Source organism: Patagioenas fasciata, chromosome 5 (assembly GCF_037038585.1).
Source record: "Patagioenas fasciata isolate bPatFas1 chromosome 5, bPatFas1.hap1, whole genome shotgun sequence".
NCBI classification, from domain to species: Eukaryota; Metazoa; Chordata; class Aves; order Columbiformes; family Columbidae; genus Patagioenas; species Patagioenas fasciata.
The window spans coordinates 61,871,664-61,887,512 of NC_092524.1; the positions used below are offsets into that span (position 1 = coordinate 61,871,664).

At 40.1% G+C, this 15,849-nt stretch overlaps 1 protein-coding gene across 1 annotated transcript; it reads left to right on the forward strand.

The window, feature by feature from the left end:
• Positions 1-235: 235 nt before the first annotated feature.
• On the forward strand, positions 236-15,509 carry LOC139828046 (inverted formin-2-like). Its single transcript, XM_071808623.1, has 12 exons — positions 236-686; positions 2,089-2,231; positions 2,712-2,773; positions 4,216-4,318; positions 4,926-5,011; positions 6,049-6,149; positions 7,380-7,450; positions 7,551-7,658; positions 8,247-8,317; positions 9,944-10,064; positions 10,795-10,959; positions 15,324-15,509. Exons 1-12 carry the CDS (start codon positions 236-238, stop codon positions 15,444-15,446), a joined length of 1,605 nt encoding a protein of 534 aa, XP_071664724.1. The 3' UTR covers positions 15,447-15,509.
• Positions 15,510-15,849: the final 340 nt, after the last annotated feature.

The window sequence follows — 15,849 nt, forward strand, 5'->3', positions numbered from 1 at the left end:
TTATGGCCAGCAGTTCTGCTTTGCTCCTGATTCACAAAGCTGAAACTACCATGAAATGTCTCTTGTAGAGCAGATAGAAATGTTTCTGATTTTTACCTTAGCAGGAAGGTCATTGTTACTTCTCTGTTTCTCTGCAGGAGCTGGCAGTTGTGGGGAACTTTGCTAATTCGTGCGCTTCCTCATTGTCTTGTAGAGCAGGAAAATGGGACAAGCCACAGAGGACCTGCTATCAAGCATGCAATGCCCGAATCACCACAAAGCAGCATCCAGAACATCTGTTCAAAAGGTGAACAAATGTATTCAAGTTGATATGGACTTGGAAGAGGGGAACCCCAGTGCAGACCTGAGTCTTTCTCCAACATCTGGCCTTTCCAGGAAGCTGCAGCAATCCCCAGGGAATGTATCACCTTCCCAGCAAAGTGTTTCTTCACCCTCCCAAAGACAGTTTGCTATGTCAGTTCTGCCACCAGCTCCTCCACCCCTACCCCCTGGGTGTAAGGTGCCTCCTCCACCCGTTCCCATGCCTGGCATAAATGTCCTGTCACTCCCACCTGCTCAGCCATGCAGTAATCCTGAGTGCAAACATCTTACCTGTGGATGTGGGGAGCAGCCCCAATCTAAGAAGACGCCAACGCTGAGGATGAAGTTGTTTCACTGGCAGAAGCTCCCTTCTGATGTGGTGAGACGTACGTGCTTGTTTATAACACTGGGCTGACTGGTTCATTTACTTTGCGTCCAAACAAAGATTCTCATGTTGGGGCACTAGGTCTTGACTCAATAAGTCAGGTCACACAGGTGGTTCCATTGCTTACTCTCAGTCCTACAAAAAATTAGTAATCACAAATAAATATGGAAAACTAGGCCTTTGCCAATAAATGGAGGAAACAGTAGTTTGGGGAAAGCACTGAACTGAAACTTTATGGCTGATAAAATGATCTTCTCTAACCTTTCAGTCTTTGTTACTTGTTAAAGTTATGTTGTGAGTCTGCACTAAATAAGGTTTGCTAAACACTCTGTGTTCAGTGGGAGGATCTCTTGAATACTCATGCTCCATGGTTCTTCCTCACGAGCTCCTGGCGCATCACTGGGGAGTGTCTTCTCAGCTGAAGCTTTGACTTTCATTTCCTTGCACAGCCAGAAGATACATCAGCTGAGATTCCAGACTGAGAACTCTTGTCAGCAGGGCTAGGGAACATGTACCCTCAGGGTAGGCTGAGGCCTCCAACTTCATTTCATACTGACCACAGCCACGTGGATTCTGTGGGTTTTTTCCCCCACACAAAATAACACTGAGGTCTGCGGTTAACATGTGGTCTGCCAAAGGAGATTGCAAGGCCTGTTTAACCTTCGACAAGGAGACTGTGAACACGTTTCCATTCATACTGCAGCTTTTCACACTCAGTTCACACAACATATAACTCTTAGGTGTTCTCCTTTGCCCTTACCTCTGAGAAAGGGGGGACACCAGGTGGCAAGAACTTGCCGCTGTGATAAAATACATAAACATGCACAGAGAAAATCAGTCTGAGCCACATTCTGCCTGCTTGGGCAGAGAGAGACATTTGGACTCAGAGCCAATGTCTTCAGTGCAAATGTTTCAATGTCTCCTAAAGCAAGAAGAGGTGAGATCCTTTGTTAAAGATTCCATTGTTGTAGACAAGGTCATGTTTTGAAGTGCCATGTGGATGGTTCCTAATGATTTTGGTGATAATTCTGGGGTTGGGAGTCCTTATCTCTTGCAAAGAGAGATGTTTACCTAATCAGATGCAATATCTTGTGTTTGGGTAACACAATTCTCCAATGTTTGGTCAGCAATAACAAAAAGAATTTGGAGTAGTCCATTAAGTTTCTCTGCTGTCTCAGTTCAGTGGAATGAATGATGCAGTAGTTTTCCAGATTTAATTAGCTTTCAAACCTTTGGGATACTGTCTGTGGGAGCTGAAATTCTTAAATAATTAACATTCGTCCAGGAACAATGAGAGTCATATTTCATTCATCTTCTAAAGTGTTTTCCTTTCCACAAATCATGCTACCTTGAAAGTGCTCCTCAACTTCCATGGTCCATCTTGAAGTGTTTTTCTCTTCCAGAAAGCCACTCCATGTGGGCTGTGATGCCAAGCAGCAGCAAGGAGCTCGTAGAGCCTGACTATGCAAGCCTGGAGCTTCTTTTCTGTGTCCCACCAACAGCACCTAAGGAGAAACCAGGGCCAAAAATGAAGAAATCAAAAGAGGTACTTGGACTGCTCACTCTTTGTAGAGCCTGGCATAATTCTTTGAAGTAACAAGCTTATTCACTCTTTACTGTTGTCAATCTTATTACAATGGGGTATAAAGTTTTGATATCCGTTGCCTAAGATTGCCTTAAAAAAAGCACAGAAGAGATTTAGAATTAAGCATGTTGAAGTGACTCTGCTGAGGCCTTAGTTTGAGAGAGGGAGGCTGTGGGAATTTCAGTACTAATTCGTATGAATTGGAATATTTTAGACAAATCAGTTCCCTTCTCTACTACTTTGTCTCTTTCTCTTTCTGTAGTATATCTAATGTCCTGTACTGTTGTAAATTCCTCTAAGTTTGATCAATGAATATTGTTGATAATGTTATCAGTAGAGAAGAATGAATCTGGCCCAACAAAAAAAAAGCTGTAAAATTTCTGTTAAAGTCAAGGTAAATGTGTTTCTAGCTGGCTCCTCTTTTTCTTCTTCTTTTGACAGATCACATTTGTAGGTCCAAAGAAAAGCCTTCTTCTGAGTATATTTCTGAAGCAATTTAAGTGGTAAGACTTGGAGACTACCATCTGAATTATTTATTTGATATGTGTATGCATTTATTCTGTCATTGCACGAAACAAATCTAGCAGAAATACTTTACACAACTATCTTTCTTTAGTGAGGAGTCAATTTTTTTTTAATTAATGAGGTGTGGCAGTCTCTTTCAAGGCCATATCATGTTGCAAACTGGTAAACCTAAAACTCACCACCACTAATTCCTAAAAGGACAGTTTTCATCAATTATAGCAAAATCATGTGTAAACATATTTTTCTTTGGTATTATTGACATAAATATCAATTGCTGGCAGCATCTGTCAGTGAAGATTCTTGATTGAAAATTTCTAATTACTTTATTGACTTTAAAGCCGTATCTCCAGGAATTCAGATCCAAAATCATATATCATTTTTATTCACAGTTTTTCCATAAACTGTGAATAAATTTTGATAATTAAACAAATTGAAATTTACCAAGTCTTTAAGGGGTGGGGAAAGAAGCAAAATAAATTAATATGTACTAGTTTTTTGGCAAACTGCTAATTGACTTTACACTTAGATTCCCTGAAACTACTGCAGGATAAAGACAGATTTTGTGCTCTCCCTGCCCTTGGTGCAATGGCCCATGTTACGAGTGCTTCGAAAAGAAACTCAGCCTAGAAGTTCCTTTGTGTTAAGAATAAATCAGAATCAGTCAGAGGATTTTTTTTTTAATGAATTATTATTATTACTTTATTTCTTCCATTACGAACTGCTTCTCAGGGGGGAAGAGCTGTGCACAGCCCCATCCAGTTGCTATTTCCTCTCTCCGGATGAATCCTTGGGCAGTGGTTAACCTCTCCTGGGAGCAGTCAGCGGCTGTGGGACCCCGGAGCTGAGCTCCTTTTGCACTCATGTGGGATGATGTTGCTCTGCAGCCAGGTCCTGCTTATGTTCATGCTGGTGGCTGGAGGGACCCAAGCTCCCCAGAGCTTAAACCAGAGCAGTCTGGACTCATTTCAAAGACATGTTGACTGCCAAAGTTTCAAGGAAGGATTTTGGGTAAAATCTTCTGGGATCTTTACAAATATTTCTCAGCAGGAAGAGAGCCATTTCGTTTAGCCTTGGCTTTGCTGCAAGCAGTGGAGAATTTCAAAAGGGAATCTCTTTTCAGTGACACTAGACACCTGCGGTAAAAGGAGAACCTTCAGGGTTTATTGTGTAAAGATGAGCAAAGCCCAGAAACACACCTAAATTATGAAGAATATTGCTTTAGGGTTAAAAAAAATACTTTGTTTTTTCACATCTCCACTGTACTTCTGATGACTAAAATCCAAAATGTAATGGGAGGCAAGTACAGGAAGAATTATTTCATTTACTCCTACAGTGCTAGCTGAGAGACTGAGGTCTCTTCTGTTTGTCATGTTACTCTTCCCTGTGCTGTCGGTCTACAGCACCTCTCTCTGTTCTACAGCTCAAATGAAGAGATTGTTGCCATGATTCAGAAAGGGGACAGATCCAAGTTGGATGCTGAGAGACTGAAGCAGCTACTTAAACTGCTGCCTGATGACCACGAGGTACCTATTGTGTTGCTCTGATGGAGTTCAGTGTGTTTTGGGCTCAGATTGAAACATTTGCACTGCAAAACCATAAACCTGTGACCAGATCCCACATCCTCCTGCACCATCTCAGTCAATGACTTTCCAAAGTAGGGTGGTGGGATGTGCCCCAGCAATGGTCTGGGTTCTTCACAGAAAGGTTGGGCAACAGCACATTGGGAGACTCAACACAGGTGTAGACCAACTGCTGCTCTCTATTTCTGTTATTTTAATTATATGGATGATGTAAATTAGCATTTATGTACTTAGGTGAATAAAGAGCCTTTCAGAGAAGGTTTCAGTGAGGAGAAAGGACTCATCTTTTTAAAGGGGTTGCTAGGCTTGGATGCAATGTAGCTTGCTGAAGTCCAGCCTGAGGATCAAGTATTCAACATCAAGATGTTGTACAAATTAACATGAGTTTCGAGTTACATGTTAGCCCTTGCAAATCAGTTCATATACACAATATATTGTTCATCGGCCTCAGCCCCATTGCCCATTCACACAGCAAGTTCAGAAAAGCCAGTGAAGTGACTTGGAAGCAGAAATATTTGTGCGAGTATTTTATTCTTTCGTTTCTCATTAGATAAATGGCCTCAAATCTTGCAAAGAGGAAAAATCAGAGCTAGCAGATGCAGATCAGTTTTATCTTAATCTCTTGGAAGTTCCTAGGTAAGCAAAATTTTCCTTGTCTTCAACTTATGAGTGTGGTTCTTATCAGATTTATCCATAAGAATTAAGGCTTCTGTCTCCTGTGCTAAAGAGATGTTCCTGACATTCAGCCTTCAGGGTAAATAATCTGACTGTAGAGCTGGTTTTAGAAATTTTTCCCTCCTAAAGGCCAAACAGGCTTTCAGACACCTTTGGCAAACCACAGATAAGTTAGTGAGAAAACTCTTGACTCTTGTAAGAGCTACTATCTGCACGGCATGAAGCTGCAGACTGAATCCTGCCACCAGCCTGCTGATTCCCTACACCCCTGGGTTAGAGATTCCAACTCCAATGGGAGCCCACAAACCCATCGCTGAATCACAGCAGTGCTGGTGTTTTCACCACCTCCCTGATTTTTACCAAGTCAGAGGAGGTGACCACAGAGGAATCCTTATGCTGTCCATAAAAACATGGTGATGTGTCGTAATTCATAGGAACTGCTCTCCATAAATCTGATCAGTTGCCACGCTACAGCCTGAGACATGTTTTTGAAAATGTCATGGTGAAAATGTGTCTTTTCACTTTCTCAAGCTTATAGCCAGCTTTAAAAGTACTTTAGAAAATGTTTTCATAGCTCTTCCACAACATTAATCCATAGCGAGGCACAAAGATAATTAAAGGACATCACTGCAAAAATATTTAGAATTTCTGTATGGGAAGTTAAAGGGAAGAATGAAAATCCTGACTAGTGCTGCCCAGGAACTGTCAAAAATTATGGCCCCATTATGCTGGGAAGTCACTGCCAGATGTCAGTGCAACATTGCTTTCTGAAAGAGGAGATCATAACTGTTTCTAGGACATCTTTGGAAATATCTAAGTGTTTGATTTATTTATAATCCAGTTCTCGTGTCAGAGCATTAAAGAGAGGATAACAATGCTGGTACTGAGCTTTGCCTAAAATGGGTGATTCTCTTGCTGAACACAAGACAATTTATCAAGCTTGAGGGTTTTGTTTTTGTGGTGTTTGTTGGGGTTTTTTTCCCACTGATCTCTTTTAGCTACCAGTTGCGGATTGAATGTATGCTGATTTGTGAGGAAACAAAAATTCTGCTGGAGTGTCTGTGGCCAAAAGCAGAAGCCATCAGGACAGCCTGTGAAAGTAAGTACATCAGTCCACTGCCTATGCCCAGGCTCAGTCTATAGGAAGCCTCTCTCCTACTTGAATAGAATCAGTAGTAGCATATGCTATAATTTAATCAAAATTAACCTTTTAATTGCTGAATATGTACTGAATGTCAAAACCATTCTGCAAATTCCTGCTTCTAGAATTCATTCTCTAGAATTGCAATTTGTGCTGTCCGTTCTGAAGTGGAGCTTCTGTCAACATGAATAACACAAACCTCTCTCATATGAGTGGTTCTGCAGAGAAGAAATTTCCTTTATGTCAGTGACAGATTCTGTTTGAACATAGGCTAGTTTTTTTCTGTATGCAGTGAAGATTTTTGTCCGCAACAGTGCATCAGTCACAGTTTGTCCTCTAGTACACACTGGTTGCTGCCCAGCTTAATTCTGCAGTGGAGCAGTCCACAGTGACTTACCAGAATTTGGTTTGGCTTACAAACTGGACATCCTAGATGGTGTTCACCAGCACTTCAGGAACCCCCTCCACACAAAATTAACCTTGGTTTTAGTTTTAAATTGGCTTGTTCATGAAGCTCCACTTCAGTTTAATAATTTTAAGAAAGTCAATGACCTCATGTTGAACTGCAAAACTTCTGTTTATGGTTGCACATAAAACTTGGCTATACCTGGCTGTTTGATGTTAGTGCTTTAATCTTTCTCCACTGTGTTGCGATAAACAGCGCTCTGCAGTCTCACCCTGTCATCCCTGTCCCTGTTCCATCCCATTGCATGGGTCAGAGTTTCTGTTCTAGTTTTGACAAAAACTTTCATCTTACCCCAGATTCTCCAGTAAAACACACACAGCTTCTGGTTATCACTATCACTAAGGATGGTAATGAGGCAAAAACCCCTTTGCTTTTCTTAACCTAGAATAATACGTGCTGGAAATTTGAGCTATCGTCTTTCACAAGTTTATAGACTTTCCCATGTGCAGTTCTCGCTCCTAAGTGGCTGTAGGGATGACACATCTATACTCCAAACTTGATGGGAAAACTAGTTTGTAGAGAAGAGACTCCAATAGAAACTTACTCATTCCACTTCCATTCAGCTGATTTATTTCTGTACTGGTGTATTTCCAAATCCATAACAATGGCTTGACATACTCTTGGATGATAACTTTCTTAGCCTCACTGTCAAACCTAAGGAAAATCCTATTTCAGATCATTTAATTTAGTCTATTGAAAATGTGTCTCTGTTTATTCTTCAGCACTTCTTACCAGTCACCGACTGCTGGTTTTCTGCCAATTGATTCTTAAAGTTGGAAACTTTTTGAACTATGTAAGTAAATTGTTTTCTTTAATTGCTGTATTTCTGAAGATAACAGAAAATACAAATGCAAGACTTGGAAACTGAAGGAGCTTTCTTTTGTATCTTCTAGGGGCATCACACTGGAAATGCTGGAGGTTTTAAAATTAGTGCCTTGCTCAGACTAACAGAAACAAAAGCAAATCAAAGCCACATTACTCTGCTTCACCATATTTTGGAGGTACAACAAAACTTGAATTATTTCTGTATGCATTATTCTAAAATACTAATGGTCCAGAAACGAAGGGGCTTTGACCTCAGTAGCACCCCACTGTAGGTATCTGGAGGTTGAGTGTCTCTGCCTAAAATACAATGAAAATTTTTCCACTGTTCTCTGTGCAAGTGGGATCAAATCCATATGCAGTAATATTTAGAGAGTTAACACTAGCTTTCCTTTCTCAAGCTTTTTTCACATGTCTGCTTGCCGTTTCTTTCTCTTCTCCAACTGCTCTCTGGTGTTGACATGCCTCCCAAACCCATCTGTCAAAACAAATTCATTTTAGTGGCTTGAAGACAAAATCTCAGGTCAGCTTGTGCACTGTGGCAGCACATAGGATGTAAGTCTGAGTAATTAACACAACCTTTTGCTATCTTTAACTCCCTATGGGTCCCAACATGAGAAAAAGAAGTAACAAGACTAGATTTACTCCCATGCTTATAAGAATGAAAACTGATGTGTAAATTTTTTGGTCCCGATATTGTCCAGCTGAAAATCTTTCATACTCTTTGACTGACTGTGCAAGATAACTATTTTTCACTTCAATTTTAGGAGATTGAAAAAAATCACACAGATTTGCTGCAGCTTCCCAGAGATCTTGACTTTGTTTCCAAGGCAGCAGGGTAGGACATTATTGTTTGTTTATGTCATGTATGAATTGCCAACCTCTTTAAAGCCAACAAGGAGCTGAGTCATTTTATGGTGGTGTAATAAGGTCACAGGACTTGTCTGCTGTGGGAGACAGAAGTTCCCTCCTAACACCAGACAGTTTTGAGATTTATAAATCAACCTGCTTAAGGCTTTTTATGTGGAGCTCAGTGGGATTTTTCTTTCTGAAGCTCCAGTACTACCTAAAAGTAAAACTGTGTAAACAGCGAACTCCCTCATTTTCAAGGACAAGACTCTCCTTTCACATATTGTAATAGAAGCAATAGAAACAAATCTTCCCTGACATTTCTCAGTGATATTCATGTGTAAGCTCATCAGGAGGTACATGTGCAGAGATGGTGTAAGGAGGGAATGATTGGGGTGATTTACTGGCAATTGGGGGATCTCAGGAGTCTCTGAGTTGAGTATCAGCTCAAGTTTCCAATATATTTGGGTAGAAAGAAAAAAAATCAGTTTCTGCAGATTTTTTTCCATGTGCCTGAAAGCCTCATGAGTCTAATGACAGCTTATTCTGTTTAGCTCAGAAGAATCACATGGTGATACGTTAAATTACACTAATCAGAATCCAAATCTGTAGCATGAGGATTAACCTTTTTTAATCCTATTATGAATTCATAGGAACCCTCAGTGTTTTTATTTTGCTTTTATCTAGAAGTAGGGGTAATCTCGAGATGGACTGACACTGTTAAGTAACTGTTAAATAATTAAATATAAAAGTATTTTTATTCATTACTGTAACAAAGTATTACAGTTTTGTGAGTTTCCTGTGCAGAATTTAATTTGGATGTTGTTTTGAAGCATGAATTTCTTTTGGGTTTGTGTGATAACAGAAATACTTTTGTTATCTAAAACTAAATTTTGCTGGTTGACAGTATAAATGGTGACGATGGTATAAATGATGGTATATGTTCATTTTTATAAAGTAATTGACCTCCAGTTTAGTCCAACTCTCAAACTTCTAAAATCGATTTGCTAATCAACCTGTGGAGAACTGTTTACAATGAACATCCTGCAAGGGACTGTTCTAGCGCTGCTCACATCTGGAGGTACCGTGTCAGGTATTGCCAATTCAGTATCTTATGTCTGGCACAAAAAGCTGGTCAGAACCACAGAAGATGCTGGTTTGGCAGGGTAACATGTTTGGGTCTCCACATGAGCTATTAGCAAATGAACTCTAAAAGAGATGTAATTTTGGACTATAATTAGATTAGGGAGAAAAGGCAAGGAGAAAAAAGAGCCAGCTAAGTACCGACAGTATTGGCACAAGGGGGATGAATGTGTGTTGCCTGTGAATAAAAATAGGCAGGAAATTTTGGATTTTTTTGGAATATTGTAACAGCAAGGTTCTTCCATAGTCTGTCCAGGGAAGTAGTGAGGGCAGAAGTAAATTCTTTCTTAGTGAAGAAAGGAAAAGGACAGAAAAGGATTTATACAGAGGAGAACTACCTGCAAAGGCAGGGTCTGAGTTGGATGATTAACTCTACATTCATTTGCACAGATTATATCATTTATAATAGTACTTTAACTTAATGAAAACAAAATACCCCTTCAATGTACTGTCCCTTTTGTGGACCTTTCAGAATCCGCTTGGATGTTTTGCGGGCTGAGGCAGGTGCCAACTTGAAGAAACTGTTAGAAATAGAGAAGCGTTTGTTTCTGTCGACAGACGATTTAAAAATACAGCATGCAAAATCTGTTCAAGTAGGTAACGTGGGTGTGATGCACTTCCTATCTTTCTTCCTAACCACTTTAAATGTCTTCTCAAAGGCACTGTAATTCATGTTGCAAATGGCCATAGAACTCTATGGGAAAAGGGCCATAACTACATCCTTCCCCTGTGCCCTGCTGGAAGGAGCATCCCAGATTTTGCTCCATTTCTGGTAGTATCATGATAAGGAAAGAGCAGAGGACCAGTCAGTTTGTGTATGGGCAAAAGAGAGGAAAGACCTAAAAATGAAATGTAGGATGCAACTATAAATGCATACAGTGCAGTACAGAAACATGGTTTGTCTCACTGTTCCTTGGGGGGGAAAAAAGTGAACAGATTTGCAATATGCTCTCTTTTTTTTTTCCCATATATTTCCAAACATCCTAGCTTTTCGTGTTCTCAGAACAGGGTCATTTAACTAAAGTTAAAAGGCAGAAATCCTGGTGCTGTATCTTCCTTGATCAGTCATCCCAGGTTGTACCAAATTTCTGTGTGGTTTTGTGATGAAAGTGTCAACAAGCAATGAGCTGCTTTGGTCCAAATGAAACGAGGGAATAGGTAGATGGTTCGATTAAGAGGAAAATATCACATATTGTGAAACAGTCTTAATTGTCAGGTTTTTTAAAAACCGATTGCTCTGTGTTAAGTGGCTTGAGTCCTCTGGGCAGCTCAGAATATGCTACTTCTTAATATGCATGACTTGTATTGCAAACTGTGTCTCAGGGCAGTCTTGATGCTTCAAAGGACCTGCAGAAGGAGTTTGCCTCCATCGAAAAGAAGAAGGAAGAACTTGCTGATTATTTTTGTGAAGACCGAAAAAAATTGTCTTTAGAAGATGTGTTCAACACAATGAAAACCTTCAGAGAGCTCTTCCTCAAGGCCCTACAGGTGGTTTGCATTTGTGATTGTTTAGAAATACATTGAGAACTTTTATTGTTAAGCAAACAAGAACTTTTTTTTTCTTATTCTCCAAGCTGGGTTACCAAAAGTAACTATTTATGTGGGCAAACATAAAATGTGATTTTTTTTTATTATTTTTTTTTTCTTCTGTGCAGAACCCTCCAAGTTGTTGTTCCCACTGTAAAATTATTAATCAGGCTTCAATGCAATCAGAGCTTAGTGGTGTGTGAAAGAATGAGCAACCTGACATGCTTTATAGGCTTTGCCAATGGGCAAAACATGATTTTTCCAATAGGCAAAACCTAATTGGAAAACATGTTTACATATAGGTATTTCATTTTACTAGTTAGCTCAAAACAGTTTGGTTTTTGCCCCGCGCAAAACTATGCATCTCCCAAGAGATTATATTTGGCACCTTATTCATTTATGAGACTTCACTCCTTGCAATAACGAGGAAGAAAAGAGCAACTCACCATAAAAGTTGTGTGGAGCACCTTCTAATTAGTAAGCCTCCAGTAAACCTTCATTTCGCATCCCCTGCTACATACTTCACACCTGAACTAATGAACTTCCTCTAGGGTTTTCTTAATACCAGGTGAGAGTGGCTGCACATTTATCTATTTTAACAGCAACAATCACCCACCCACTCTGGTGCTGACTCCAGGGGAGCCCAGACTGGATTCGCCTTCTGCCCAGGGAACCATCCACGTCACAAGGCGTATTGCAGGAACACAACCAACTCTGCTGGGCAATGTCAAGGCAAGAGAGGCTGAAGGGGTGTTTAAGGGCAGATCGTAGTTTCAGATGAAAACAAAGGAGCTTCTGAAGTGTTGGAAGATGAAAAATATATCCTGTAATATTCCCACTGCTTCTCCTGTGAGGCCCTGGCCTTCAATTTCACAATAATACAGCTACCCAGGCTCTAAAATGATGCAAAAGCACCATAGATAGTCTGGGAAATAAACCCTACAAACCACAGATCATTTGATGACATACTTGACCCTCAGAGTTCCTAAAAATATAGGCAGGAAGGAAAGAATTAAGAGTCAAGAACATCATGGCTCAGCAGCTGTGGAGAGCTACACTGGAAAATTGCTGTGAAGGGTAAATCCAACAATTTTTTTTGAAGAAACAGTCCCAATAAAGGGATTAGTAGTGTCCTAGTACAGATGCAGTAAATTTAAACTACTTTTTTGGGTGCTGCTTGCTCACAGCTAGACTGGAACAACTAGCAAGAAGCTTATTTTTATCTACCCAACATGTAGACTCCCTTAGACAGCCATTAGCCATATCGTGTGCTTCTCTGTTACGTCCACTGCAGACCTGTACTGCAAACTCCTCTCCTTCTTGCCTTGCTTTCTCCCTGTCACTGTAGTAAAGATACTCTCTCTGCTTGAAACAGCACCATGGTGAAAAGCTGAAGGTTTAAATTTTCAAAGTATTTAATTGTTCTGTGATTTTGATTTTTACATTGGAATCAGCCACATGCATTGTCTCTTTCTAGTGCAATTTGACAGCTTTAAGGCTAAGGTGTAACCTTTATTTTGAGATGAGTCTTCTGTGTAAAGCAGAAGCACTACCAAAATCATTAGTGCTATCTTTCCATTCTCACATGAAATAAGAAGGGAAATAATTTTGATAAATAGTGACTCTTCATAGCTCCTAAGCTTACCTAGAGAGATTTTGATTTTGTTACTACTTCATTTAAGTGAAATCCTTTTCCATTCCCTGAGGGTTCTTTCTGCTCTCTTATCCTTCAGGTAACAAAAGCTGAGCTACACAAATGAAATTGCTATAATAAGAATCTGCCTTCTTCCTCTCTGTCTAGTTGAAGAGGTGAAGGGGGGAAAAAAAAAAGGCTTTTAAAACAGCCAAACAATCCCCAAAACTGACAGAGTGAAAATGAGCTAGTTCATCACCCAGGGCTGGTGACTGCTTTGCCAATTCTCAAAAATAAAAGGAGCAGATGGTAGGAGGAAGGAGAAAGGGAGAAAATAGCTTCCTGGATCAAAGATGGAAAAAAACAGTACTGGAGATACACTGAGAACTGAGTTGTAAAATTGTGTGGAAAAGAAACACTGTGTGATTATAGGGGATTGGGAGAAACATTTGATTTCCCTTAGCACTTGCAGCTGTTCAAAGGGGAGCTCCCAACAAAGAGTCTGTGTAACCTCAGAAAAAGGAGAAAAAATGTTAAACAAAATCTGCTCTAGGAAGTAAGTACTCAGCTGATGAGGGAGGTTACATAGGCAGCTCTGCATGGGGACGGCTCCTCTGAGGGCTCCCCTGGGATAACTGAGCTGGAGCAGCTGCTCCTCCGCAGGGTGCACATGGTGCTGGAACGGGATGTGCTTTAGATAGTGTGGGCATAAACAGTTGTCATGGAGCATCCTTCAGTTCAAAGATCATGCAAGTATCTAACATCCCACAAAGTTCAAATCCGAAGTGATACCCCTCTTTGATTTAATCTCATCCATACAGCTGCTTTCAGTAATCCAGGAGATTGAGGAGGGATTATAAATATTAATTCCTCTGCCTTTACCTTGTTGGGCTTTCTCATATTGAAAAGTGTGGTTGCATTGAATTGTTATGTTCTTGCTTTTGTTTGGTTTTTTGTTTGTTTTTTGTTTGTTTGTTTTTTAATTTCCTCTGAACAATTTGGTTCAGGCTTCCTCAATACATAAATTCATTCCTGATATATTTGGGTTTGTTTTCAGTACATTCTGTGCTGCTTGAGTAGCAGAACGATGTATCCCTGAATCTACCTCCTTTATTTTTTGTGGCACATTACATAGAGACATTCTCCCAAGGCTCACAGATCTGCAAGTCCATCAGCAGCCTTAACATCTCAAAGACATTACCCTAAGGCACAGTGGGAATGATCAGGCAAGCATGTAGGAGGCATACAACGATGAAAGGCTTTTAGCCTCTCCATAAGACTTCATCACCTGGACCTCCTTTTTTCAGAAGCACCCTCCATTCAGGGAAAATATATCCTTCTCTTCCTTTGTCAAGAGTACACCATTTTTCTCTCCTTTTCTATGTATTCAGTGAAGGTCCCCATAACCTTGAGCCTATAATGCTGTTATATTTCAGAAAGACTAATTCTGTTAATGTTCACAAGTTTTCTTTATTTGCCTGGAAATGTCTTTGGACCAAAGGATCCTAAGCTTTAAATTTCTATAAAGGTTTTAAGAAACTTGTGCATGTTTCTGAGGACTTCTTCAGCGCACTTTATGGAAATAGCAGCAGATGATCCATAGCGATTAACCAAATCGATCACTATAATGAGAAAATGTCTCTTCTGCTGCCAGACTCTGCAAGCGAGACCAGACATGTCTCATCAAGAATCCTATTTCACCACATCATCAGCATCTTCCTGGACATTATTAAATTTTGTAATATGACACAGCAGCACACTACTGTTAATGTCACAAATTTCTCTGACAGCAGGCCCAACACCTACTGATCTACCTACAACACGTAGATTAGCTACAGGCTGGTTGCAATCACAAGCAGGCAAGCTTCCAGGTGGTGATGGCAATGTTCTGATGATGACTGCAGCTCTGGAACAAGGACTGCATAACCCTTTCAAGGGTTGTGAGTTCGGATGTTCTGTTACACTTATTCCAGTTGTTCAGAACCACCCTCTCCTACAGTTGTGCTTCTTGTCAAAACCTAGAGTAAAGTTCTTCCTCTACCAGGAGTAATCATTCAATTTCTTTATCTTCAATTTCTTTCTCTCAATCATATCAACCTGCTACCAGCAGCTCTGTGGAAACCAAAGTCTTGCCTGTCTGCGTAAATGCCAGCAGGATTTATGCCATCCTGGCAGTTGTCTGACTGGTACCAACAGATGCTGCCACTGAACACCAGTGCAGAAATACAGCTGCAAATCAACAGGTGCCTGAAGAGAAACTGTGAATGCCTGTTTAATACAGCCAAAAAGTTCCTGAAATTTTTGGTTGAAATCCCTGAATGCAAACAATATAAAATCAAGGTTGCTATGGGATAAATCTCTAGAATGCGATTTAAGTTAAACTAATGTTCTGTTTTGTTGACAAAAGGACTAATTAAGAAGAATGCCTTTCACTCCATAGTCAAATGTTGTAGTTAAAGCTCAAGAAATAGTTTGCTGGTAACATCACCATATGGAGAAGGCCAAAGGGATTGACAGAGAAGCTCTGTTCTGCTATTTACCCTCAAACTCCAGCAGCTGAGAGTTTTAAGTGTGCATAGAGCATATTCACAACACCTATTAATTGCAAATTGAAAGTTTCTTAACCAGATTTTCCTTCAGCAACTCTTCTTCTTTTTCTTTTTTTTTTATTTGTTGTTCTGTCTGAATGCAGGAAAATGAAGAAAGGAAGGCGCAAGCTGCAAAGTCTGAGAAAAGGAAGAAACAGCTTAGAGGAGAAGATGCAAAGAGGCTAAAGGGAGAGTATGGAAAGAGCATAACATTTAACAAAAATTAATTCTGTTTCTACTAGCCAGTCTTTTGTTAATTAGGAGGAAACTATCTGTTTAGCTGTGGCTGATCTAATACAATGACAGTGATTTAGCCATGGATGGTCCAAGCAGATAGTATAGTAAGATATCGATTTTCAAGTGTGTGTGAATGCTTGGAAGAAATCATGATAGGGTGTTAGAAAAAAATATCACTCCCAATGAGCAAGTTACTACCATTTTGCTAGGAGGTGGGTGATATCCTGCTGGTGCTCTGAACAGTTACTGGAAGACTTTTAGGGATACAGAAAGTTGCACATACACGAATTTCAAGCTGCGCTGTGTCACTACGGTAGGCGAGTTGTGTCAAGTGTTACTGCTACCCCAACATCTGCTTTTTCCTGATTAGAGATCTGATTCCTTAAAGTGGTT

Coding starts and splice junctions, on each gene's coding strand:
- LOC139828046 (XM_071808623.1), top strand. CDS start 236: ATGCAATGCCCGAATCACCACAAAGCAGCATCCAGAACATCTGTTCAA. Junction 2,232..2,711: donor AAATGAAGAAATCAAAAGAG/GTACTTGGACTG, acceptor TTCTTTTGACAG/ATCACATTTGTAGGTCCAAA. Junction 10,960..15,323: donor TCTTCCTCAAGGCCCTACAG/GTGGTTTGCATT, acceptor GTCTGAATGCAG/GAAAATGAAGAAAGGAAGGC.